This window comes from Brassica napus, chromosome A10 (genome assembly GCF_020379485.1).
Source record: "Brassica napus cultivar Da-Ae chromosome A10, Da-Ae, whole genome shotgun sequence".
Lineage (NCBI taxonomy): Eukaryota > Viridiplantae > Streptophyta > Magnoliopsida > Brassicales > Brassicaceae > Brassica > Brassica napus.
The window spans coordinates 18,207,303-18,234,977 of NC_063443.1; the positions used below are offsets into that span (position 1 = coordinate 18,207,303).

A 27,675-nucleotide genomic window follows, 5' to 3' on the forward strand; every position below is an offset into this window, starting at 1 on the left:
CAAAGGATCGTTATAATTGAGAGAAAAGGAGAGGTAGGAAGCAAGAATTGAATAAGGGAACATGGAGCTTTGAAAGATGAGATTGCTAAAATTGGAAAGCGGCAACAGAAAGGTGGCATTTAGTGAATGATAAGAAGAGAAATTGAGTTATTTTAAAGACATGTCAACTAGTGTAATGACGAAGAAAAAATAAAGATAAGAAATGAGAGAAAACAAATAAAATTCGTAGCATCATCATGAGCATGACAATAATTATTTCTTTCTTTCTTTGAAGAGGTGAGCGAGAAGAGAGCAATGAAGGTGGAATTAAATTCGTATTTATAATCTGACGTAACGCTCATTACAATTCTCAACTGTCTCAATTACTATTGCATTTATATTTTGGTTTTAATGATACTCTAAATCTTAACATTTTGAACAGCTGTTATCAAAAACATTTATATAAATCGAAGCACCTTCCTCTGTTTATTTATTTATTTTTGTTTAAATGCTCTGAACTACTTTCCTCTTCCATTTTTCATCTTTTCACTTCTTTTTTTTTGTATTCTTCGTCGGCAGTTTTATTTTATAGAATTTACATTCATATTCATTCTCAGAAGCACCTAATCTAACTATCTTTAGCTCTGATAAATTCGTTTGCCATTTGCAAACTCATTTTCTAGATTTGTCTGCTTTTGTCTTTGATCAAACATGCAATTTGCTGAGGACAAAATCTTGTTATGTTTTCTTTTGCAGGAAAAGGAAAAATCAGTTTCTAGTGCCTATGATTAGGCTACAAAGACTTTTTGGATGATCAGAGAGAGAGATCTAACTCGAGTTGACATTAAAAAAAAAATTAAAAGAATATGAAAACAAGAGGAGTTTCGGGTACGTGTGTATGAATTTGTGGGGTCAAAGTAACAAAGTGGGACCAAAAAAAAGTTCTTGTCTGATCTCTAACCAGACTTTCTTTCTTTCTTTCTCTCATCTGAACTGCTTTTTCAACAAGTACAAGGAATCTATATAGTTTTTTTCTTCAGCTTTTTCTGGGGATCAGGATCAATCTACTACATCTTTCACAAGTCAATTATTTTTATCTTCTTTTTCGTGATGTGCAAGCAATCTATCTGCTACGCTAAGAATGTCTACTTTTTCTCATAGTCAATACACACAAAACGTCTAATTCTCTTATACAAGAAACAGAGTATCTGAAAGATCATAGATGCTTGCTTTTAGACACATCCTAGAAACAACGTATCAAATATAAGAAGATGATTTATAAGAACTCAGGAGAAGAGATAGGGAGACAATGACACATGTTTCACATACATAGAAATTCTTCTTCCATTAGAGAACTCAAATGGTAGAAAAATGTTTAAGGAAGAAAAGAAAAGTTAGTGCTATTCGCGCTCCACCCTTTTGATATGAAAGTTTTGTGAGTAGGGAAATCCTAGTTTCATCTCCCTACCTTCTTCTAAGGGTTTCAAAGGTGGAGCGTGATTAGCACTACTCTCATAAACAAAGCTACATTCGCAAGAAAATAAAAATAAATAAAAATAACAAGGATTTTTAGAGGGCTTTACTGGTCTTTTCAGTTCCTTCGAGTCTTGCGACCAGAGGAACCAGCGCCTGGAGTGCGTGCGTTGGCGTTTGAGGCGTTTTCATGGTTGAAATCAAGAAGAACGGTGCTTTGACATTTAGGGCATTTAGGATCGTCTTCTGAGAGCATAACGTACATGAGACAGCGAGGACACCCGACAAGAACCATCGAGGTTGTCTCTGGACTTGATGAGTATCTCACTGACGACTCGTCCTGGTTCATCTCCGAAGAGACACATGAGCTTGGGGGTGAGGTCGGTGAAGTCGTGGCGGAGCGGCTTGGAGATCGAACCATCCTCCTCCGGCTTGACGTAGGAGGCGAGAGGTTCAGCTTAAGGTCAACCTTTGGACTTCTACGACTCATCTTCTGCGTTGAATTGGATAAAAAAATTGGTTCAGACAAGAAGATATCAAGTTAAAGTGAGTTTGGTCGGAGGAAAAATACCTTGAAACCTGCGGATTGAGAAGGAGAGTTTCCTGTGATCTCAAAGACTTTTCGTACTTACGATCACAAAGAGTCTCTCTTCTAACTGGTGGTTGGGTTGGTTCAGCTTAGGTCTTTATATACAAGAAAGAACACAGAGAAGATTTAAAGAGGGAGAGATAGATAGATTTTTCATTAAGGCTTAATTTAATTGTGAGTGAGAGAGAATCATAAAGAGTGAATTGGAGTATACGAGTAGATGATATCAGACGGTTAATTGCTTTAATTTTGCCTCAAGAGTATCGAATTTAAGTTACTTTCCAACTTTAAACCAGTAATTTTTATTTTAAATATGTAATTAATAAATACACAAGAAAATAAGTAGATATTTGCAGGAACCCAATTCATTGCTTATTAAATAGAGGAGGAAAAGAACAAGAGAGGCGTTTAATGGCTAATACACAGAAATCAAATTAAATACTCAACAGGCCATCATTATTTATTTTATTTTCTTCATAGGAGTTAATATAAGGAACCAAGAAATTAAATGGCAACCAACTTGAATTAGATGTCTATAATAAAAATTGAGAAAAAAAATCATAACTTCTGAAGTAAAAAATGTACAGTCAAAGGAATTAAATTGAAATTAAAGAAACGCAAACAAAATTAAATGGCAACACACCAGAATTGGTACAGAGAACCCAAATACAGGCAAATATATAAATTGAACCACCCTACTGGCATTTAGTTTTATTAAACGTTTTATGAGAGGGAGACAAAATAATATTTTTCCCAATTCCAAAACTACCCATTACTATTTTCAAAAATATCAACAAAAGAACTATATAATTCGCTTGTTTAAATCTTGGGGACAAGGATCATTTGAGGATGTGTGAGAGATGAGTAAACTATAAACTCCATGAAGCATTTCAAGTGGGTCCAATGTTTGGTACTCAAGTTTCGTAGTTGTTTATGAATATATGTTATGTGTGTGGATTGTAAAGGGTGTTGTGCTAGTCTTCAGTCTTTAGATGATATGCCGTGACAGTCCTGGGCTGTTTATTAATGACATGCATTACAAGGGAAGTAAAGTTAAGAAACCATTAAAACTGTAGTAATGAAGTTAATTAACATAGTTTTGGATCCACTAAAAGAAAAATGCGTTATAAGAACTTAGAGCGTGTGAGATAAGCAGAGAAATGAATCTGCGTTGAGGATTTGGGTGGGACCAATCCATTTTCTTAGTATTACTATTAGCTTTACCTTCTTCCTCGTAAATCTCTTTTCTTTCTTTGGTCCCATTTTCTTTATCATTCTGTTTTGACCAGAAAATAATCTGACTAAATAAAAAGCTTCAAATACGTTTCTTCCTTGTACAATTCTAATAATAATAAGTTAATAACACATCTGAAAAGTAGCACATTCTAGTATATATAAGGCAACAGTCTTAATCTATATAACATGATACATATATAATCTTTGGATATGTAGGACTGTGAAGTGAATGTTAAGGACTTCTTTTTCTTACTCAGCTTTTTATTTTCAGATTTTCATATTTTTCGTGTTATTACAACTCACACATACATACATGGCTCCGATAGTAATTCAAACCACTAACTATGTCTAGTCTTAGTCAGATTTTGTTGTTGTTTTTGGTTTAATTGAAGCGAGCTTGCAAAATATAGCAAAGCGAGCATTAACAATTCGTCTCCTCTCAATAAATTGGGTACCCTTAATTGCACCAATCAATGTGCAACTTGAAACCACATGTATCAACGATCATACCATTATATGAAGATCGTATCTTTCAACACAATAACCAAACAAAATAAACTTCCTAACAAACTGGTTTCTACACATATATCACACCGCTGAGTAATTGAACATGATCACACTAACCTTATAGCCAAACACTTTATAATTCAAAGTCGGTTATTTTGTTTTCTTACAAACAGATTTTCTCATCTCCCATCTATTCACATAATGAGATCTCGTTCATTAGGAGCTGGATATATAAAAATTGTTTAGTTGACTTGTAGAAATTAATAGCATTCATGTTAAGTGTCAAGGACGTGGGCGCATTTACAAACACTTAGGCTGACTTTAGAGTTTAGTTATATGGTTGTTACTTTTTGGTTATATTATTTAGTTAGTTATTCCTAGCGTCACACAATAAGTAAAAAAAGCCAACGTGATCTCACCAAAACAATTTTAAGTATGAAGTCATTTTGTATAGAACAATGAATCCATGACCAAACTTAAGAGTGCCCCAGTGAATTTTGTTCATTTGCATAGCATATGTTTCTAGAAAAGAATTTTGGAGTTTATGTTAATACATATGGCCTCTATATACCAAAAAGCAAAGATATTTTCAATATTCAAAAAGACGTGAGATGTTAATAAATATATAATGAGGATTGAACACCATATCTTGACAATTCATGCATATGGAAGTACATAAATAACGATGCGTGGATAATGGGTCAGCGAGGATCATAAAGATATAAACGATAACAACGGATCCATTTCATGTGGTGTAAATCACCAAAACTCTTAAATAATCAAAAGTCAAAAAGATGTGACGAAGTTGATATAGTAATTTACATTCTATATATTTTTATAACCAACACATTTGAGTTCTAGGATGAGCTACCGACGCCATTAGAATGGTGTAGTCAACTGATATCCATCTAAGCTTTATAATTCCTCAGGTTTTGTAAAATTCTAAACTTCACTGAGTTGCAATTGACTTGAAAATTTTTCTTATTGGAATGATATTTGTTATTTGAAAAATACTAAAAGTTAGTATTTAGTTCTGGGCACAAATTACTCAGTAACTACAATTTCAAGAGTTTTTTTTTTGTTGCGTGTGTCCTATTTTTGCAGACTCTGGTCTTCACATAAATGTCCATGTTATTGACTCCACCCATTACTCCAAAGCTTTCAGTGTCATGATAAAAGAAACCAAAGAGGAGAGAGATAGAGAGAGTAGAATTACACCCCCAAGATTCCAATAGCATTCTTAGCTATACATACTTGATGTAGTACCTCTATAAGGACCACTCTTCTTTGATTTCTCCTTCAAAGTACAAAACTTTCAAGTGCAGTGTTTAGATAGGAGGCTTTGGTATTAGGTTGATTAAAGAATCTTGATTAACATTTGAAGCTTGTGAAGTGCTTGAGAAGTGCTCCTAAACTAGTTTAAGAAGGATACTGCAACTACTTACCTGAGAGATTTTAAAAGTGAGACACTATGTGTTCTTGAAGGTATTTGTATCCCGATTACTTAGATGTTAGATATAAGAACCCGGAAGCGGATGCATATCATGTTTTTATGTATATGTCCAATCATAGTGTCTTGGCACCTATAACAAACGCTCCAAGTCGTTATAAGAAGACCTACTTTCATTTGGTTTGTTCTGAAACCTCTAGAAGATGAAACATACCTCTCCAAACGCAACCCTTGGATAACTTCAATAGCTCGTTGCTCCTTCTGCGCCCTTGTAAGAGTCTTAGGTACACGCAAACGAGCAGTGTAGCTTAGTGTTTCTTTCACGGTAAGATGAGGAAAGAAAACATCGTCTTGAGTACAAAACCGATATGTATGTGTTTGTTCTTACAGGACTTAGACTATCTTAACTGAGTCTTGTACATAAATTTAACCTGGTGGAAAAACTAGATAAACAGAGATAGATAGACAAATGTGTGATATTCTTTTGATCTCCTTTCGGTGCATGTGCAAATAGATATGATTATCTTTTATTTATTTATTTATTTTGTCTGAATTGTTATGATATCCTACGTACCTTGAGAAAGATGAGTAATGTTGGTTCTTCTTGAAACGTAGGCTTCTTGTTTCCTGCTTCACTGTCTTCAGCTGAAACAGTTAGGTGATTTCGTTAATTCAGTGTTACGAATTAAACTATATATTGAAATGAGGTAAGTGACAAAGTGAAATGAATCTTTAAAAGTAGGTGAATATTAACACCTAATTCCTAAACACAGTGTGGTAAGTGAGCTTTATAATGTGTTTAACTGTTTGGTGGCCAATCTTTGTTACCAACTATCATTCTCGGAGATTTGGACTTTAAGATAGGTACCTTGATAGAGGAAACCCTAATTGATGAAATTGAAATGAATCGTACTTTGAATTGATGTTCATGAAACAACAATTCAACTCTCATATGCCATGAGTTTAGCAGTAGAAACAACTCAAGAACAGTGATGAGGAGCCATGGGAACTTTCCCGAAAACGCACAGAGAAAAAGAGATGAAGAAGAAACAAACTGACAATTTTTCTGATTAATTTCTAATCGTGGCCGTTCTTCTTTCTATATAACATGTGCTCCTCTGTTTGCTTGTGCACCATAATACCAACTTCCTCCACTCACATCCTTACACGTGGCTTTGTATTTTCTTCACCATATTCCTATATCATACATTTGCTAGTAGTTAACAAAACACTTAGAGCATGTTCAACGGGGATTCTTAAAGTGAAGTTATTAGCAGAATATAAGAACCGTCTCTTAACTTTTAATTAAAAAAAGTTAAGAATAGACTTTTAAATATATCTTATTTAAGAACCGGTTCTTAGCTTTTTTTTAGTTAAAAGTTAAGAAACGAGTTCTTAACAGTAGTAGTTCAACCACTAAAACTCAGCAACTTCAGCTTTCTTCACCATGTTCCCTTGTGGTTATCCCATCCTATCAACTCAGATCCTTCCGTCTCCATGTTAGACGACAAACTACTATGCAAAATAAACAAAGGCTTTGCGATATAAATATAATCCCTAAAAGTAAAATTTATTTTATTTAAGTAATCCTCCAAATTAACCCTATATCTATAAACAAACCCCAACTTTTCCTCTCGAGGTCTTATAACCGGCCCCTAAAATCCCAATTGCCAACCAAAATGTTTTCATGTAAAGCCGTTAAGGATTTAACCACAAGGTCGTAAACACGCACGTAACATTCGAGATTTTAATCTGCAAAGGATTTAACCAAATTAAGTGTGGTAAGTGAGCTTTAATTGTTGGTTGGCCAATCTTTGTTAGCAACCGTCATTCTCGGTGATTTGGACTTTGAAGGTAGGTACATATGCTAGTAGTTAACAAACACTTGACAGTAGTTCAAACACTAGAACTCAGAAACTTCAGTTTGTGTCCTTATCCCATCCTATATAAGATTACAATTGCATGTCTATATTTCAACATCACAAATAAAAGAAAGAACTAAAAGCGACGGCCATGGAAAAAAAACTTGAGGATCTAGTGTCATACCTCAAGACCAAAATCGAAAAGAGGGAGAAGGAACTAGACCATATTCGGAAGGTAAATAATAGCAGCATTATCTCTGAAATCCACTTAAAGGTTTCTTTAAAAAAAATTATTTATTTTTTGTCTGATTAAAAAAAAATGAAAAAGTGCATCTATCGCGGGCTGCCAGTGTCGATGGAGTCTGCGGACAGTGCAAAAAAGCCACCACAATCAGTCTTTATTTCATGACTTTAGGGACTAGTTTTTGTGGTTTAGTGGGGCCCACCCATTGTTTTTTTGAAAAACCCCTTTTAGAAACCCCAATAATGCTGCTCTAAGGAGTTGGAGTCTCAGATTATGTTCCAAATCGAAAATGGTCGTAGCCTTGATCACCTTTCTCAAACCGAACCAACTCTTGGGGATGATATCCCAAAGGCTTGCGATGTTGCACCTGAAGGGGGACCTTCTTTCCGCCCAACGTGAAAGGGAAACATGGAACCAGACGATGACGATGATGAGATGAAGACCTATGAAGGAGAGAGCAGCAAGTCTGGTGGTGCGGACGATGCCTAATGAAGCAGCTAGCCGTCGAATAGTACAATTAATGTGTCATGAAATAAAGCTGTTGTTGTGTCTTTGCATGTTCATTTCATATTTCTAGTTTTCGTTGTTTTGGTCAAGCTTCGGTCATATGTTTCTTGTTGTGTCTTAAACTCGTGTCTTTGTTTGCATGTTAACCTAAATAATGCAAAGTTTTCCCTTTGCAATTTTAAGAGCTTATTATCTCGTATTTAGCACTATATATGTTTTTCTAGGGTTCAACATAAAGCAAATTGTTTGAGAACAATAAGCTATATTTAGATAAAGCATCGTATTTAATTAACTGAGAGTATCATTGGCATGCACGTCAAACTATAGGTACATTAATTTTCATGAATAGTTTGATATGGAGAAGTTTTCTTCATCGTTTCTTTTATGATGCTTAGGCTTTAAATTCACATGTAATGTAAGATTACTGATTGTCTTTCTTGATTTCCCTCGAACACTGACTCTTTAGTTGCTTGCTACATAGCATATATATTATTTTCTTGTCTTTGACTAAACTTGCGTGTTATTAAAATTGTAAACCTATGCTAAAATACGATAATAGATAAATATTATTAGACTTAATAATTGGAACAAGTAACAACCAGTATTTTTAATATTCTACCACAACAAAATAGTCTAAGTCAAACTTTTAAATCCTAGACTACTAATTTGAGATATATTCAAAATTAATGGTCACTGAACAATTACCAAAATCGTACAGTCAAATTATTATTTACCATACCACTATATGAAATATGTTGAAAATTAATGGTAATTGTATACATTCCCAAACTTTTTAATCCTAGACTACTAATTTGAGATATATTCAAAATTATAATGGACACTGAACAATTACCAAAATAGTACAGTCAAATTATTATTTACCAAATTGATATATGAAGTATGTTGAAAATTAATGGTAACTGAATACATTCCCAAAGTAGTCCATTTTGTGTTCTTATCTCTTCCTCTCAACTCTCTATATAAGATTACAAGTGCATGTCTATATTTCCACACCACAAATAAAAAATAGAACTAAAAGCGACAGCCATGGCACCAAAACTGAAGTTTGCTTTGATCGAGGATCGAAAGAAAAGACAAGCTACTTGCCAGCGGAGGATGAAAGGATTGATGAAAAAGGCTGAAGAACTAACCATCTTGTCTGGTGCGAGTGCTTGTTTGACCTTTTTCAACCGTGATGATGGTAAGCTGGTGGTGTGGCCATCTCAGGAGAAGGCTCAATCTCTCATCGACCGCTTTAACGCATTATCGGAAACCGAGAGGAACGAGAACGCGTACGATCCAGAGTCATACATCGAGGCCAATATCAAAAAGATGGAGAAGAGACTAGAGCATTCTCGGAAGGCTGTCGAGGAGTTGGAGATGGATCATCTCATGCTCCAAATCCAAAATGGTAGAATGCTTGCTGACCTTTCTCAAACCGAGGTTGAGAAGTTAAAGTCATATGCAAGTAAGAAAATTACGTGTTTGGAAAGAGAGTTACGTACGCCACATCCGAATACGAGTGTCGAGCCATTTCTTGAGGATGAGGGGTTCTTGAATGACGATGAGGACATGGAGACCTCTGAAGGAGAGAGCAGCGAGTCTGATGGTGCGGACAATGCCTAATGAAGCAGCTAGCCGTCGAATAATAAAATTAATGTGTCTTAGAATAAAGTTGTTATTGTTGAATCTTTGCATTCTCGTTTCATATTTCTAGTTTTTGTTGCTTTGGTCATGTTTCTTGTTTTTTGTTTTTGTTTTTGTTTCTTGTTGTGGCTTTGTTTGCATATGTTAACCTAAATTAATGCAATGTTTTCCCTTTAAATCATTGAAGAGCTCATCCCGTATTTAACACTATGTTTTCTAGGGTTCAACATAGAGCAAATTGTTTAAGAATAAGATATATTTTGATAAAGCATCATATATTTAACTGAGATTATCATTGGCATGCATGTCAAACTATAGGTACATTAATTTCTATGAATAGTTTGATATGGAGAAGGTTTCCTCATCGTTTATTTTCTGATGCTTAAACCTTAAATTCACACGTAAGATTAATTCTTGTCTTTCTTGATTTTCCTCAAACGCTGGATCTTTCATTGCTTTTTACGTAGCAATTTTTTTTTTGTTTTAGCATTTATATGAAGCCTACAAATTACTCAGTAACTACAATTTCAAGAGATTTGTTTCAGTGTGTGTGTACTGTCCAAGTTATTGACTTCACCCATTAGTTCAACGCTTTCAGTGTAATGATAAACGAAACCAAAGAGGAGAGAGATAGGGAGAGTAGAATTACACCCTCAAAGATTCCAATATCATTCTTAGCCTATACATACTTGATGTAGAGTACGAAAAAACTGAATATTCATGCCCGCACTGTGGGTTGGTGAGACATTTCATACCCGTACATTATAGACGAGCTTAAACATTCCTCCACTTGAACAAAATTTGAATTAAATGCCTAAACTATGTAAGTCGTTGATGATAGAGGAGCTCACAGGAAATCCTAGATGACGACGGAGGCAAATCAGTGATTAATTTCTGTGGATAAGAAATTGGAATCTCTGGGTTTCTCTCTTGATGTGTTCCTTCCTCCTATCATTTGATAAAAGAACAAAAATTTCCTCTTGAGCTCTCACGGTCAAGTGGAGAAAACAATAATAATCCCCAAACTGTAAGGTCTACGTTTGATGGTGTCATTGGTATCGGAACAGTGAAGTCGTCGTTCGCTGGTAAAGGTAACAGAGGCTGTTGTGACGACTGACTTAAAAACGTTTTTTTTTTTGGCATTTTGACTGTCATATTAACAGTGTTAAAGTCAACGCATCTATCATCAACGACTTACATAGTTTAGGCATTTAATTCAAATTTTGTTCAAGTGGAGGAATGTTTAACCACTCTTCTTTGATTTCTCGTTCAAAGTACACAGAACTTCCAAGTGCAGTATAAACAGGCTTTTGGGGTATTAGGTTGATTAAAGAATCTTGATTAACATTTGAAGCCTGTGAAGTGTGAGAGAAAGCTTCAATCTGCACACACACAAAAATGTGATTCAGAATACAGTACTCATGAGGATTCAGTAGGGTGAAAAAAATGCCTTCTACTGTAAAACCTTTATGCAGAGAAAGCTATGGGCGTTCCCCAGTCAAAAAAAAATACGCTTCTAAACACGTTTCAGAAGGATATTGCAACTACTGAGAGATATTCAGAGACAGACACTACATAATGTGTTCATAAAGGTTTATATGTAAAGTGTCCACTGAACTTCGACATGGATATACTTAGAAGAAACGTTTCATCTTGCAGCAAATTCGTTCTTCCCTTTATAATATCTCTAGCCAGACTATGTACAAGTTTTCAACTACCTCTAACAGTGTTCCCGGAGGAAAAACCAAATTCTCCAATGTCCAAATCTATTGAAATCTCTAAGGTAAAAGGTCGAGACAGCAAGCAAGCACTCAAGAAAAAAGTATGCATGTGGCTCTGATCAATAGGTATGATATTCATATGGAAAATTCATTTTGATAACCCTGGACCAGATATTAATTTAGAAACCATGCTGCCATATTCTGTCAATCATATCCAATAAGATCAATATCTCATAGTGCATCAAATTAGTTGGCAATTGATTCTAGCCATCAAATAGGTAATTCTTGAAGCATGATTTTTCTTTTTGGAAAGCAACTCATTGATTAAAAACAAAACTGATTAAATCCGTTGTTACATGGCGTAAGGCCTCCTTAGCTAAGAAATCAGCATCATAATTCCTCTCTCGAGGAATCCAACAGAAAGAAATAGCATCAAAAGAGCTAGCATCTATTCTAATATCTGAGATTATCCCACAAATCTCCAAAGGCTCAGTAGATATGAATTGAGTGCTTTGATCAGCTGTGAGGAGTCTGATTCGCATCTTACTCGCCGGATCCCCAGTTCCTTACTCTTCCTAATCGCTTCCCTCATCGCTAAACCTTCTGCCATAAGTGGTGACATAACAAGGTTAGTGGAGCTTGAAAATCTCTGAGTTTCTCTTGAAGTTTTGTTAGTCCATCCCAGTCCAGCTAGCAGCCCCTGATGTCTCAGTCTTGAAGCATTATGATTTAGCATATGTTTTAACTGGAAAGAAATAAACCACATGTGGAACATGTGCTAGGGAAAAACAATGTACCTGTAAAAATGGACTAGACACAACTTAGTGGCAGCTGATCAAGCTCAGTTACTAGCTCCGTCAACTCAACCTGATTTTCGTTCCTGCATTGAACCCAGTACCTGTCCTTAGATATTTAAAGTCCAATTCGAAACTAATAATTGAGGCCCTAAATAGCATATAAATTAAAATTAATTAAAATTAATTAAAATTAATTACAATTTAGTTATATAACACAAGAACTTTATAGTATCTTTATATTTAACAAGAGTCTATAGACGATTTTTCTGGAAAATTTATATAATAAATTTAAACAGCTATATGTTTTAATCATGGTTTTTAATCGATACTATAACCAAACCATTTAATATTTTGATATTTGTTCTATACGTATAATAAATTAAAATGATGACTAAATAACAAAAAATTTAATAACAAATCTATGTTTTTTAGTTTTATTTTCCTTTAAGTCTTGTTTATTGAAGTTTGATTAGTTATCGTTATCTTCTATTCATTCCATATTAAATAATTAAATATTTAAGATCTAGTTTTTTTTTGTTTTAAAATAGTTCCACAAGTTATATACACTTGGACATCAAGTTAACAACAATGAAAAATTAGTCCCAAAGAGTTAAAAAAGTTATGGGCCCATACATATGTATCGTAGGAATGGGTTCAAGACCGGCACTGATTGAACCAACTGCCTCCTTGGATCTTGGACCTGCTCATTAAACCTCTGAGTGTTATTTTCTTGTGAGAGAATTTTCTGCTATAAATAGAAATAGTCATATCATTATTAGATCATACTATGAAGGCATATGTAAAATTAGGAGCGGGTGGTTTTCAGATAACTATGGTTAATGTAAGTTTCTTAAGAATCAAAGCAACTAAAGAGAAGTGAATCGGATAAATTTAAAATAGGTTTGCGAGTTTGTAATAGTTTCCTAGTTTCTATTTCTTTACCACACAAACGATGCATTGATTGTAAAATAGGTTTTTGTGATTAATAAACTTAACATTCATACAGAAAAAAAAAGTGAAACGGATAAAGACAAACCTTTTCTTGCACAGACTCTTTGCCGTGTGGTATATGATGTTGTTTATCTGACTGAATCAAGGAACGACTAGCTTCAATTTCAGTCTCAAGTTGCTCGTTTGGAAACAACAAGCTATACTTAGATAAATCATTATATTTAACTGGATTATCATTAGCATGCACGTCAAACTATAGGTACATTAATTTTCCTAAAGTTGATATGGAGAAGTTTTCTTCATCGTTAAAAAAAAAAAAGTTTTCTTCATCGTTTATTTTATGATGCTTAAACTTTAAATTCACACGTACATTTATTTATTCTCATTCTTGATTTCCCTCGAACGCTGGATCTTTCTTAGCTTGCTACGGATTTTCTTGTCTCTGACTAAACGTGGGTGTTATGAAAATAGTAAACCTATTCTAAATTACGATAATAAATAACCATTAGACTTAATAATTAGAACAACAAATATATTTAATATACTACCACAGCAAAATATATAGTCTAGTCAACCTTTTTATTCCTAGACTACTAATTTGAGATATATTCAAAATTAATGGTAATTGAACAATTACCAAAATATTACAGTCAAATATTTTTTACCATACTACTATATGAAATATGTTGAAAATTAATGGTAATTGAATACATTCCTAACGTTGTCCATTTTGTGTTCTTGACTCTTCCTCTCAACTATCTGTATATATAAGATTACAAGTGCATGACTATATTTTAACATCACAAAACAAATAAAAGATAAAACTAAAAGCGACGACAGCCATGGGAACACCAAAACTGAAGTTGGCTGTCGAGGAGTTGGAGATGGATCATCTCATGCTCCAGATCCAAAATGGTAGAATGCTTGATGACCTTTCTCAAACCGAGACTGAGAAGTTAAAGTCATATGCAAGTAAGAAGTTCCAAACTCTTGTGGGTGAGATCCCAAAGGCACCATTCCCTTTGATACAGGGGGGAAGTGTCTATTTGATGGATAAGTGGATCAAGGATCCATCTGATAAGGAGGATGAGATGAAGAAGACCTGTGAAGGAGAGAGCAGCAAGTCTGGTGGTGCGGACGATGCCTAATGAAGCAGCTAGCCGTCGAATAATAAAATTAATGTGTCTTGGAAGTTGTTATTGTTGTGTCTTTGCATTCTCGTTTCATATTTCTAGTTTTTGTTGCTTTGGTCATGTTTCCTGTTTTTTGTTTCTTGTTGTGTCTTAAACATGTGTCTTTGTTTGCATATGTTAATCTAAATAATGCAATGTCTTCCCTTTGCAATCATTAAAGAGCTCATCCCGTATTTAACACTATGTTTTTCTAGAGTTCAACATAAAGCAAATTGTTTGAGAACAATAAGCTATATATATACACATTAATTTTCATGAATAGTTTGATATGGAAAAGTTTTTCTCATCGTCTCTTGTATGATGGTTAAACCTTAAATTCACACGTAAGATTTATTATTGTCTTTTTTGATTTTCCCTTGAACGTTGGATCTTTGGCTGCTTACTATGTAGCATTTCTTTTCTTTTTAGCATTTACATTAAGACTACAAATTACTCAGTATCTACAATTTCAAGAGATTTGTTTTAGAGTGTGTGTGTGTGTGTGTCCTATTTTTTGCAGACGCTGGTCTTCCTAGGGATGGCAATTGGTACCACCCGCCCCGCCTTGGCCCGTCCCGCTGCGGTCTCTATCTCATGTGGATCTTTGCGGGTCAGCCTGCCGTGACCCGCGGTACCCAAACCCGCCCCGCTTACTACATAGGACTTTGCGGTCCGGCCCGCGGGTAGTAAAAAAATGATGTTTCGTTGTGGTGAGAAGATGATGTTTCCACATGTTTTCTTGAACGAGGAAGGCTCTCAACTCAATACCGTAACTTAATAACAGCATGTGCACTACTAGGACTTAACAGAAACGAAGCAAACAAACTTCTTCCATATAAAGTAGGACTTAACAGAAACGCATCATTGCCTACAGAGAAAGGAAGGTAAATTCTATCTCTACATTCAAGGACTCCTTGGCTGCCACCTTCAAACAGACAACATCAGCTTCTTAAAAAACAGTTCTTGTCCTAACCAAGAATTAACAGAAGAGCTATTTACCCTTTTAAGTTGGCTTCTTTGTAGTTCATCACCGTCACAAGTCACATGCCCTTCTCTTTTTTAACCTGAAACACATTTACAAATCTCTTAATCATGTAACTCAATGGTTCGATCGAATCATCAAAATACAATATTTTAGCTGAAGAGATCACGGACCTGTCTTAAATGAAAGAGTTTCTGTACGAGGTTTCTAGGTAAGTCCAGACGGCAACGAAGAATCCACCTCAGCTCCGGTGGTGGGATCTCCAAGAAGAGAAGCTATGGGGGTGGAAAGAAAACAGAGAGAAGCTTCACTGGTGGTTCGACGAAGAAGAGAAGCTCCGGTGGTGGCCTTAGTCAAAGAAAAGAAGAACCGGTTGGTGGTGATGCTCCTCTGGTGCTCGATGGTGACTCGGTGGAGTCGTGGAGAACATGAATCGCCATTTTCGTGATCTCTCTTTTTTTTTCATGTGGAAACAAAACAAAACAGGAAGTGGTGCGGGCTCTTTCTGCCCCGCAAGACCCGCAATAGCCCAAACCGCAAAGGCCCAAACCTACATGAGACTTAACCCGCGAGACCCGCTCACAAATGGGCCTCAATATCTCTACCCAAACCCGCCCCGCATGGGTCTTCTACGGGCCCGGCCCATGGGCTGCGGTTTATTTGCCATTCCTAGTCTTCCCATAAATGTCCAAGTTATTCACTCCCACCCATTAGTCCAACGCTTTCAGTGTAATGATAAAAGAAAGCCAAAGTGGAGAGGGATAGAGAGAGTAGAATTACACCCCAAAAATTCCAATAGCATTAATCTTCTTAATCGCTTCCCTCATCGCTAAACCTTCTGCCATTAGTGGTGACATAACAAAGTTAGTGGCGCTTGAAAATCTCTGAGTCTCTCTTGAAGTTTTGATAGTCCATTCCAGTCTAGCAACCCCTGATGTTTCAGTCTTGAAGCACGATTTAACATATGTTTTTAATAGGAAAGAAATAAACCACATGTGGAACATGTGCTAGGGGAAAACAATATACCTGTAAAAATGGACTAGAGACCACGTAGTGGCAGCTGATCAAGCTCAGTTATTAGCTCCGTCAACTTAACCTGATTTTCATTCCTGCATTGAACCAACTGCCTCCTTAGATTTTGGACCTGGTAATTAAGCCTCTGAATCTTATTTTCTTGTGAGAAAATTCTCTGCCATAAATAGAGATATTCATATCATTATTAGATCATACTATGAAGGCATATGTGAAACTAAGAGTGGGTGGTTTTCAGATAACTATGGTTAATGTAAGTTTCCTAAGAATCAAAGCAGCTAAAGAGAAGTGAAACGGATAAAGACAAACCTTTTCTTGCACAGACTCTTTGCCATGTAGTATATGATGTTGCTCTTAATCTGATTGAATCAAGGAACGACTAAAGTTTTCTTATATGGAGAAGTTTTCTTCATCATTTATTGCCATTCTTGATTTCCCTCTAACGCTGGATCTTTTGTTGCTTGCTACGGATTTTCTTGTCTCTGACTAAACGTGCGTGTTATGAAAATAGTAACCTACTAGGCAGTAACTCGCGATGCGAGCGGAGTAAAATAGTTTATTAGATTATTTATAGAATGTTGTACTAAAAAAATTGTCAAATAGCTTTTTTGGAATAAATATTCATATATCTGTTCGAATTCAGTTGATCTATCGGGATTTCACACTTTTAGAATTTCACATATTTACAAATTTTTATTTTAGATTTGGTTTCGAATCTTTGCGGGTTCAGTTCGGATTCGAGTACGGATACCCATTTTAATCAGATATTTTTTAACAAAAATCTAAATATACGTAAATGCTCAAAATCCAAAAATAAAATAATATAAAACATAAAAAAAATTAATAATGTAAGACTAACTATTTAAATTTACATAAAAATTCATTCAATTTAAATATTTGGATGGAGAACAAATAAATATTATCAGTATTTTTAACATTTATTGTTATTTTTAGATATTTACTTGTGTCTATGTTGATAATTTTGAGATACTTTCATATTTTTGAATATATGATGAATATAAAATTTAAAATAATTAATATATTTAAATATATAATTGAGATTTAGATATTTTGGTATCCAAAATATTTTATTTTGGATTAGATTTGATTCTGGTTATCTAGATATTAAACTTTTAATCCATCTGAATATACTTAATCGTTTTAGTTTGTGTTTAGTATTACTTTCAAATCTAGTTCGATTCAGTTTCAGATCCATATGAGTTAATTAAATAAATAGTGTGTGAACACATTAAATTATTTGCGGTAGAGTTAAAAAAAATTAGTGTGTGAATGTATTAATTGTTAAATGATTGTGAAGCCGACACGTCAGCATACTCAAAATTGAAATCGATGTGAAGCTATAACGTAGAAAATATAGTGTGAATGCATTAATTACAAATGTTTCTCTTTTAATATATAGGAGATACTAAAATACGATAATAATAAAAATAGACTTAATAATTAGAACAACCAATATATTTAATATACTACCACAATAAAATATTTAAGGTCAAACTGGTAACCACTATAGGAACACTAGGAATGAGTAGGAGAAAAATATAGAGAAATAAAATTATAGGAAGAAAAAAAAGATTATTCTTTACCGATTTTAATGAAAAACAAATTTGTTCTATATTCCTCTAGAATAAAAGGAATGAGAAGAATACAAAAAAAATATTTCTTATAAATGTTAAAAAATAATTAGATATAGTAATAAATTCATCATTCCCTTTCATTCACTGGTCAGCAGTTAGACCCTCAGTATAGTCAAACTTTTTCTTTCTAGACTACTAATTTGAGATATATTCAAAATTAATGTTAATTGAACAATTAATAGAATAGTACAGTCAAATTATTATTTACCATACTACTATATGAAATATGTTGAAAATTAATGATAATTGAATACATTCCCAACGTTGTCCATTTTGTGTTCTTGACTCTTCCTCTCGACTCTCTCTATATATAAGATTACAAGTGCATGACTATATTTGAACGTCACAAATAAAAGATAGAACTAAAAGCGACAGCCATGGGAAAACCAAAAGTGAAGTTGGCTTGGGTCGAGGAACGAAAGAGAAGAGCAACTGTTTGCCAGCGGAGAATGAAAGAATTGATGAAAATGGCTGAAGAACTAACCATCGTTTGTGATATGAGTGCATGTTTGGTCTTTTACAACCGTAAAAATGGTAAGCTGGTGGCGTGGCCATCTCTGGAGAAGGCTCAATCTCTCATCGACTGCTATAACGCATTACCGGAAACCGAGAGGAACATGATGGCGAATGATGAAGAGTCATCATTCATCAAGACCATCACCAAGGAGATCGAGAAGAAACTAGGGCTTTCTCGGAAGGCTATCGAGGAGTTGAAGATGGATAATCTCATGCTCCAAATCAAAAATGGTAGTAGAATGATTGCTGATCTTTCTCAAACCGAGATTGAGAAGTTAAAGTCATATGCAAGTGAGAAAGTTGCGTATTATGATAGAGAGTTACGTAAGCAACATCCGAATACGAGCGGCAATGAGCCATTTCTTGAGGATGACGATGGGGAGATGAAGACCTATGAAGGAGAGAGCAGCGAGTCTGATGGTGCGGACAATGCCTAATGAAGCAGCTAGCCGTCGAATAATAAAATTAATGTGTCTTGGAATAAAGTTGTTATTGTTGTGTCTTTGCATTCTCGTTTCATATTTCTAGTTTTTGTTGCTTTGGTCATGTTTCTTGTTTTTTGTTTCTTGTTTCTTGTTGTGTCTTAAACTTGTGTCTTTGTTTGCATATGTTAACCTAAATTAATGCAATGTTTTCCCTTTCAATCATTGAAGAGCTCATCTCGTATGTAACACTATATGTTTTCTAGGGTTCAACATAAAGCAAATTCTTTGAGAACGATAAGCTATATACAGTATATGGAAAAGTACATTAATTTTCATGAATAGTTTGATATGGAAAAGTTTTTCTCATCGTTTCTTTTATGGCTTAAACCTTAGATTCACACGTAAGATTCATTATTGTCTTTCTTGATCTTTCCTCGAACGCTGGATCTCGCTGCTTGCTACGTAGCATTTTTTTTTTCTTTTTAGCATTTACATGAAGACTACAAATTACTCAGTATCTACAATTTCAAGAGATTTGTTTTAGTGTGTGTCCTATTTTTGCAGACTCTGGTCTGCAAATGTCCCAGTTATTGACTCCCACCCATTAGTCCAACACTTTCAGTGTAATGACAAAAGAAAACCAAAGAGGAGAGAGATAGAGATAGAGAGGGAGTAGAGTTACACCCCAAAGATTCCAATAGCATTCTTAGCCTATACATACTTGTATTCTTAGCCTATTCCACTCTTCTTTGATTTCTCGTTCAAAGCACACAGAACTTCCAAGTGCAGTATAAACAAGGCTTTTGGGGTATTAGGTTGATTAAAGAATCTTGATTAACATTTGAAGCTTGTGAAGTGCTTGAGAAAAAGCTTCTATCTGCACACACACCAAAAATGTGATTCAGAATACAGTACTTAGGATTCAGTAAAGAGTCAAAAACAGATCTGCTTCTAAACAAGTATTCAGAAGGATATTGCAACTACTTACCAATATCTACTGAGAGATATTCAAACTACATAATGTGTTCATGAAGGCTTATATGTCCACTGAACTTTTACATGGATATACTTGGGCAAAACATTTCATATTCTAGCAAATTGTACTTACCTTTTATTCTATCTCTCGCCTATATATGCAAAAGTTCTCAACTACTTCCCAACAATGTTCTGAGTGCTAAGTAAAAACATAAATAAAAAAATTCTCCAGTGTCCAAATCTATTGAAATCTCTAAGCTAAAAAGTCCAGACAGCAAGCTAAGGACTGGAGAAAAAGATAATACATGTGTCTGATCAAATATCAATGAAATTCATATAAATTTTTTATTTTAATAAGACTTGCCCAGAAAGTATTAGAAAGCATGCCGCCATATTCTGTCTTAATCATATATATCCAATAAGTGCATCAGATTAGTTGGGAGTTGATTTGTAGTCATCCACATATCTAAAGCCTAAAGCAAATAGGTAATTCTTGAAGCATAGTTTCACATATGTTTTTAATAGGAAAGAAACAAACCACATGTGGAACATGTGCTAGGAGGAAAACAATGTACCTGTGAAAAATGGACTAGACACCACTAAGTGGAAGCTGATCAATCTCAGTTACTAGCTCCGTCAACTCAACCTGATTTTCATTCCTGCATTGCACCAGCTGCCTCCTTAGATCTTGGACCTGGTCATTAAGCTTCTGAATCTTATTTTCTTGTGAGAGAATTTTCTGCCACAAAATAGAAATTAGTCATATCAATCATTAGATCATATACTATGATGAAGCATATGTGAAATTAAGAGTGGGTGGTTTTCAGACAAAAACCTTTTCTTGCAAAGATTCTTTGCCGTGTGGTATATGGTGTTGCTCTTTATCTGATTGAATCAAGGAACGACTAGCCTCGATTTCACTCTCAAGTTGCTCCTTCCACTCCAACTGAGAAGTCAACACAAGGAACATCAGAACAAACAAAAGCACCCACGATCTCGTCATCTTCTTGCAGATAAACAATGGTCCTTCCTTTGTTTGATCTCTTATTAGTACTATCTTGGCTTTAGCCTGTTACATAAACAAAGATCTCAACTTTAGAAAGATTCAAACTTTAGGAGCAATAAAGTCAAAACAGACACAACAAAGTCAAAACAGAACTGTAGATTCAATAGAGAGTGAGAAGACAAGATTGCAATTAATGCTTAAAATAAAACTGATTAAACTCACCAGTCTCCAAAAGCATGAATCTATCTCCGCTCCTCCCTCCTTCGTCTTCTTACTCCGAGTTTTTCAACGAATACATCTGACAAGTCACAAAAGTCAAAAACTTTAATACTCTGATGGATCTATTTGTAACCAACGAAACTAATGGGGTTAAATTAAAACATATTTAGATTTCTAAGGGCTGAAGTTGTAAATTTGAAAAAAACAGAGATCAACCAAATAATACAAGAACAGAACAGAGTTGTAACCTTGTCGGAGAAGAAGGAAGATATAGAGGATATGGGAAATTCGAATTCGTCTACCGTAAATCACCGATTCACTTCGGCCTGCAGGTACTCTAACAAACATCTTCTCGATCGAAAGTTCGGATCTTTATCATCTCAATTGTGTGTGTGTGTTTTGCAGAGCATTCACTCAGAGGAAGCTCGAAGATCTCAAATCACTCTTCGTCTCCCTCGCTTCCCAATCTCAGAGCAATGACTCATACGTCTCCTACCCCGTCTTCCAGGTTTGTTTTCCACCGTCAATCATTAGAATGAGCCTTCTCTTACAAGATGTGTATGTTTGGGTTTGAATTTGATTAACAGGAGTACTTTGGTCTGAGTGGTTCGTTAGGAGAGAGGATGTTTGATATGGTGACTCAACACAGGAAAGATGGTAAACTGACTTATGAAGATCTCGTTATCGCCAAGGTAACTTGAAAGACTCTGCTTCTTCGAGAGGGTTACTGTTAACTCCTTTGTTACTTGCTTTATTATTCAGGCAACCTACGAGAAAGGAACTGATGATGAGATTGCTGAGTTTATTTACCAGACCTTAGATGTCAACGCCAATGGGGTCTTGACAAGGTATGTGATTCATCAATGGTTTCTTCTTGATCATCAAGTTGCTTTTAAATGTGATGTTATCGTTGGTATGTCTTCAGGTCGGATTTGGAGTTGGTCCTTGTGGTGGTCTTCAAGAGTGTGTTCTCCACCACTGAGAGCTCAACAAGTGATTACAAGGAGATGGTGGATGCACTTCTCAACGCTGCTTCTTTCTCAAAATCCACTGGTGATGATAAAGGAATGTCCTTTGAGGATTTTAGAAGCTGGTGCTCGCACGTTCCTACTGTAAGAAAGTTTCTCGGAAGCTTGCTTACACCACCTAGTCCAGGTTCCTTCTCTATCTTTTTCTCGTCTTGACACTTTTCTTTAGGCCTGAGAGTTTTTACCCCAACCTGAAATACCTACCTAAACCCGAATCGAAAAAACCTAAACCGGATCCAAACTTTTGTACAAAACTATTTGAACGGGACTTATGAGCTTTTAGTACTTTTTGGGGTTTGGTTATAACCCGAACTGAACCGAAATCCAAACTAGGATCCGAAGATATCCCAAATTAGTTAAATATGTTAATGTTTTTATATATGTTGGTGATTTAGATATTCTAGAGTATTCAAAATATTTTAGATATTTTATATATTATTCAAAATTATTTGTTATTTTGAATACTTTTTAGTTAATTTAGATAGTTTGACTAATTTTTAATTACAGAAAAACAATTTGTCAATTTTTGAGGTTAAAAAATATATTTTTAGACGATTTCAAACATTGGTTACAATCCGAACCGAGTACAGAAGAAACCAAACCGAACCTGTATAATTACTAAAACCCGAATGGAACTTATGAGCATAACACCGAAAATCTGAATCAACCGAACTAAAACCGACGATCTCCCGAACGCCCAGGCCTACTTTTCTTATTGACTAAACAGTGACGTTTCTTTGTAGCGAGACCTGGATACCAAGTCCCGCATCTGCTCTATGAGGACAGTGTGGATTCGAACATTCTTTTGCTAAAGAAAGAATACGCTTGGCATATCGGAGGAGCTCTTCCTCACCACGAGCTTGAAGAGTGGAAGCTCCTGTATCACAGCTCCTTGCACGGTCAAAGCTTCAACACATTCCTCGGTCACACCTCGTGAGTGTTTTTTTTCTTTTCAACTACATCTCTCTTGCTTTTTGCTCATGAGATTTTATCTTTGTAGAAACACTGGTATGTCTGCATCGGTGTTAGTCATCAAAGACAGAGAAGGCTGTGTCTACGGAGGATACGCCTCTCAGCCTTGGGAGAGACACAGCGATTTCTACGGAGACATGAAGTCTTTTCTCTTTCAGCTTAACCCTGAAGCCTCCATCTTCCGACCAACTGGAGCTAACACAAACATTCAATGGGTATGTCACACCTCTACTCTTCTATGTGACTTTTATGTATATTCTCTTAACATATGTTGAAAACATGTGCAGTGTGCTACTAACTTCACGTCAGAGAACATCCCAAACGGGATAGGATTCGGTGGAAAGATCAACCACTTTGGTCTCTTTATATCGTCGAGCTTCGACCAAGGCCAGACGTTCTCCTGCACGACGTTTGGTAGCCCGAGTCTCTCCAAGACGAGTAGGATACAGCCGGAAGTGATAGAATGCTGGGGGATAGTTCAGGCCTCTAACGAACTAGACACGCAGCATAACGCTATCAAAGGTACTGTCCTTGAGAGGTTTAAAGAAGATCGCAACATGCTTAAACTAGTCGGCATGGCTAGTAACTCGAATGAGTGAGAGATTCAAAAGAGTGTTGTTCATTAATACAATGCGTGTGTGCCTAATACATACTTCATGTACCATAAAGAGTGTTGAAACCATATAATAAAACTGTTTCATGACATTAAATCAGATAATAATTGAAATTAATTAAGCTTATAGAGCATTGAATGTTCAGCTTGTCTATCGAAAGGAAGGAAGTGGAAGGGCGAAATGGTATCATTTTTATGACATTAGACACTTCAGTTTGTTAATGAAGCCCAATGCAAAAGCTAAAGGGCCCGTTAAGTGTTTGAGGTTTCTGCGAATAGCCCATTAAGCGTTAGAAGATTCTACGAGTGGGCCCATCTGTTTAGGTAGCTCAACTAATCTTGTTGCTAGGCCCGTATAAAACCGTATACGTCCAATTCCACGAATTCGATACTGAATGTTTTTCTTGAAACGAACATTATGAATGTCAGACCAACGTTCAATTATATAGCGCTTAAGTATATATATTCCTCATGATATATATTACAATGTATGATTTTTTAATTTGTTATTTGAGTAGAACGTTCATTTTTTAGTATAACGTGTGTAGTAGTTATGATCTCTGTCTCCAACTCTTTGGAATTTGTTGCAATCTAAAGTCACGGAAAATTAAAATATAAACTTGAAGACTGATATTCATCGGTGTCTAACTTGTCTGAGTCCAAGAAATCGGCTGCATCAAAACTTTAGTGTGTGGAGCAGTGAGCAGCAGATGAATGTTTTTATATTGTCTCTATTCAAAATAACAAAAGAGCAAAATGTGTGGTCCCCTCCCTCGTCCAGGCCAGCTTTGCTTAGAATTTAGGAAAAAGTACAGCAAGAGCTTTGGTCCCCTTCTTAATTAGCAGATATCAATACCTTATTATATAACAAGTAGTTATATGTATATATAGATTTTATTAATTTTACTATATCTATATATACTATACATGGTTTCAACTGTGATTATACTTAAAATCTGGTATGTTAAATCAAATAATTTTGGAATGCATGTTCCCGTAGTTCCCTGCCTTATTCCAAAATATATTTCTGTTTCAGCACATCTACTATATATATGCTGTTTTCTGTAGCTATACCCAAAATTTATATTATTATAGATAGCTTATTAATCTCCAATTTGAAATTCACACTTAAGAACGTCGTCAAAGCATTAAATGTTAACATACTAATATACAATTTATTTACCTCGATCGATACATGTAAACGTAGCTATAACCTATTTGAATATTATGAGATATACACTATAGGCTTCAACTTGAATGAGTTCTATTAACAAGTGAGTCCACTATTCGCAGTATAATATTACTGCAACGTAACCGCTCGTTATGACGAAACCAAGAACAACTCAAAAGGGAACAGTTTGTGGTCAAGAAAAAAAAAGTATTATTTTACTAGGGAAGTGAAAATGTCATGTATAGGAATAATAAGAATAGAAAAATAGCAACTTACACGAAGCTCAGTGAAGCTTCTGGCAACACTTTCCAAAAATAACAAAGGAAGGTTGTCGTTTAGGGACAATTAAATTAACAAACTTGCAGATTATAGACACCCTCCACGGTTACATCGCAGATTCCCTCCTGCTTTCTCTTTCTCGTCGAGAGATAGTTTGTCTGTACTGCAGCAACTTGCTATCTAATATATATGCGTGTCTACGTGTGTGACAATTTGCTCTTATAATAATACATGCGACTGACTATAAATTTACGCACCACCACGAAAATCTATTGCTAACGAAAACTACTTCGTCCATTAAACATATATAGCCTTAAGTATGAATATTTTGTATAGTTATATAGGCTTTCTATTATTGCAAAAAGCACTAAGATTATCCGAATGAAGCTTGTGAATTTAAAAGCGTTTAATTCTTTTTAATGGAAATAACTGTTTGCAAACTGAATTCTGAGTTCCGCTTGGTTGTTTCATCATTGATGGATCCCCTTGTGGAATACTAGCTAAGAAGAATATCTATGTAGAAAACTGCCATAGAAGAAAAAAACAGAATAGACGAAGAATCAAAACGGCCACATAAGAAAAAAACAAACTGCCCTATATAGAATGACCATTATATCTGTTAATATTGCTAGAGTCACAACTCATGCAATAACTTTCTTAACTAGAATGATTCCTTAATCACTGAGCATATATATATAGTCTAGTATCATAGAACCATTGCTTTATACTTCGTTTAATTTGTAGCTTTTGATTCTGATAGATCTTTCAGACTGAATATTTTCTGTTTGATGTATATTGGGAAATATCGTGGCCTTGTCCCTTAGTTTCAGTTCCTAAAGCAAAAAAAGTAAAATCAACTTGTGAAAGAGAAAAATAAGAAAATATATAATATTAGTATTTATCTATTTGCATAGGATTAAAAGGGAAGAAAATATGAGGAACGATGTTAAATCATACTCTATAATCATATAGCAAAAGAAAAGGACAAATTCATCCAAGATCCCAACAACCTCTACTATCATTGGAGAGGAAATAACACTAACATGTGCAACACTACTTACATAAATATTTAACATTACTTATAGAAAAGGACATAAATAAAATGACAAATTAAATTTAATTGATGCAGACGTACATGCAAAAAGGTGCCTCGAAATCGACCTGGAAGTGATACCGTCTTTGTCTATTACTCAATTTTTCTTTTTGCAATACTGATTCAATCATTATAATTTGCTGAAGAAGACATGTCCTAGCTATGAGACAATCTCCAAGACTATGTTACAAGCATAATCACAACCCGGGGGAAGAAGAAAAATACCAAAAGAGCATCCGTACTTTATTTTATTTTGGATTAGAGAGGAACATCAAATTAATGGTTTTAAGATATCGGTTTGTATTTTGACTAGATATTATATGCTTTTATTCATTTGCTTCTAAAAATCCAGTGAATATCATGATAATGTCAGAGATCTGAGTGCGAGGAGACGCTTGAAACACGAATAGAGGAGGAAAAGATCCAATGGGACAAATCTTATAGCATCCAATATAAATAGGTGTTGTTTTCTTATTGTAATTATATTTGAAAAATCCCAAACTTTCTATATAGATCTATTTAGATGGTCCTCTTTCTTTTTAAGTGCAGCTAGCCCACAGTGAGCAATAAATTTTCATTTATTATATGATGGCACGAAAGCTGGTAATAAGTAGATCAAAATAGAAACCTGAATCGGTATAGATTTTATTTGTTAGACCATCTCCAATGTATTTTTCTATTTTTACCTCTAAAATAGAGGAACTCTATAATAGAGTTGGGTTTTACTCCAATGTATTTTTTTTAAAATAGAGATCTCTACATATAGAGCAAAATATAGAAGAATGCTATTTCTTCCTCTATAAATAGAGGAGAAAATAGCAATCTCTCTTTTAGAGGCAAAAATAGAGATGTGTTGGAGTGATTTTGCCTCTAAATGCTATTATAGAGGTAGAAATAGAGTTGGGTTGGAGATGCTCTTAGTATAGTTCTGTTATCGCTAGCAATCCAAAGGCAAACTGATAAAATGCGAGGCGTAAACGATGTATGTGTAAATGTTTTCAAAATCCATAATTATATCTTAATATAGTCTTCTGTTGAAATTAAGAAAAATTTAAACGTCTAAACACCAACAATGGTGTCCATCAACACGTGACAAATATTTCATAATTTGTTTTAACAGTTAAAAATGATACTACTACATTTTACTATAAAAGAAAAACATTTGGCGAAAAAGTCGTCAGATAAAACCATAATAGAACAGGGGAGGACCACGTAGGTGCCCATTTGCACGTATTTTGGATTTTTCAAGTAGCCCTCATGGTTAAGATTTGGGTCCAAAATCCACTATTTTACATAATGTTGTATATATTATGGTGCAGAAAGCAAGAAAATAAAGACAGGTACAATTTATAATATTTCATTTTTTGTATTACGTTCATATAGTGTGAGCTAACGACAGCTTGCTTTAAAGATGAGAACGTGAATGTTTTAAACTTTCTATATATACTATTATATTGTATTGGTGTAAAAAATATACTGTATTGGTGTAAACTGCATTATATATATACCTATATATTTGTCTGTAATGTGATTTATACCAAAATATCTACATTTCATATATATACGAGTGCATA

General features: G+C 34.8%; 6 protein-coding genes across 7 annotated transcripts; 4 read left to right on the top strand and 2 right to left on the bottom strand.

Moving 5' to 3' along the window:
• Positions 1–1,241: 1,241 nt before the first annotated feature.
• LOC111201342 (protein GL2-INTERACTING REPRESSOR 1-like) lies at positions 1,242–7,591 on the bottom strand. 2 transcript variants are annotated; one of them, XR_002654567.2, is made up of 4 exons: positions 6,103–7,591; positions 5,449–5,879; positions 2,024–5,367; positions 1,242–1,945 (listed from the first exon to the last, which is right to left on the bottom strand). XR_002654567.2 is itself a non-coding variant. In XM_013859814.3 (2 exons), the coding sequence occupies exon 2, from the start codon at positions 1,940–1,942 to the stop codon at positions 1,571–1,573; it is 372 nt and encodes a 123-aa protein (XP_013715268.1). In that variant the 5' UTR covers positions 2,024–2,269; the 3' UTR covers positions 1,242–1,570. The 2 variants fall into 2 exon arrangements, 1 of the variants encoding a protein (XP_013715268.1); XM_013859814.3 differs by lacking the exons at positions 5,449–5,879; positions 6,103–7,591 and having other exon boundaries at positions 1,242–1,942; positions 2,024–2,269.
• A 1,303-nt stretch (positions 7,592–8,894) lies between these two features.
• LOC106419122 (agamous-like MADS-box protein AGL80) lies at positions 8,895–9,473 on the top strand. Its single transcript, XM_013859880.1, has one exon. The coding sequence runs from the start codon at positions 8,895–8,897 to the stop codon at positions 9,471–9,473; it is 579 nt and encodes a 192-aa protein (XP_013715334.1).
• Positions 9,474–13,805: 4,332 nt separating this feature from the next.
• LOC106419121 lies at positions 13,806–14,111 on the top strand. The gene has a single exon (XM_013859878.1). The coding sequence runs from the start codon at positions 13,806–13,808 to the stop codon at positions 14,109–14,111; it is 306 nt and encodes a 101-aa protein (XP_013715332.1).
• Positions 14,112–18,181: 4,070 nt separating this feature from the next.
• Positions 18,182–18,757, top strand: LOC106419120 (agamous-like MADS-box protein AGL80). The gene has a single exon (XM_013859877.1). It carries the CDS (start codon positions 18,182–18,184, stop codon positions 18,755–18,757), a length of 576 nt encoding a protein of 191 aa, XP_013715331.1.
• Positions 18,758–19,264: 507 nt separating this feature from the next.
• On the bottom strand, positions 19,265–21,437 carry BNAA10G30580D. The gene is made up of 5 exons (XM_048742578.1): positions 21,194–21,437; positions 20,949–21,024; positions 20,556–20,789; positions 20,296–20,459; positions 19,265–19,622 (listed from the first exon to the last, which is right to left on the bottom strand). Exons 3-4 carry the CDS (start codon positions 20,721–20,723, stop codon positions 20,310–20,312), a joined length of 318 nt encoding a protein of 105 aa, XP_048598535.1. The 5' UTR covers positions 20,724–20,789; positions 20,949–21,024; positions 21,194–21,437; the 3' UTR covers positions 19,265–19,622; positions 20,296–20,309.
• On the top strand, positions 21,104–23,685 carry LOC106419414 (MTOR-associated protein MEAK7). Its single transcript, XM_048742577.1, has 8 exons — positions 21,104–21,277; positions 21,351–21,453; positions 21,533–21,637; positions 21,708–21,793; positions 21,871–22,100; positions 22,717–22,906; positions 22,974–23,160; positions 23,233–23,685. Exons 1-8 carry the CDS (start codon positions 21,225–21,227, stop codon positions 23,542–23,544), a joined length of 1,266 nt encoding a protein of 421 aa, XP_048598534.1. The 5' UTR covers positions 21,104–21,224; the 3' UTR covers positions 23,545–23,685.
• Positions 23,686–27,675: the final 3,990 nt, after the last annotated feature.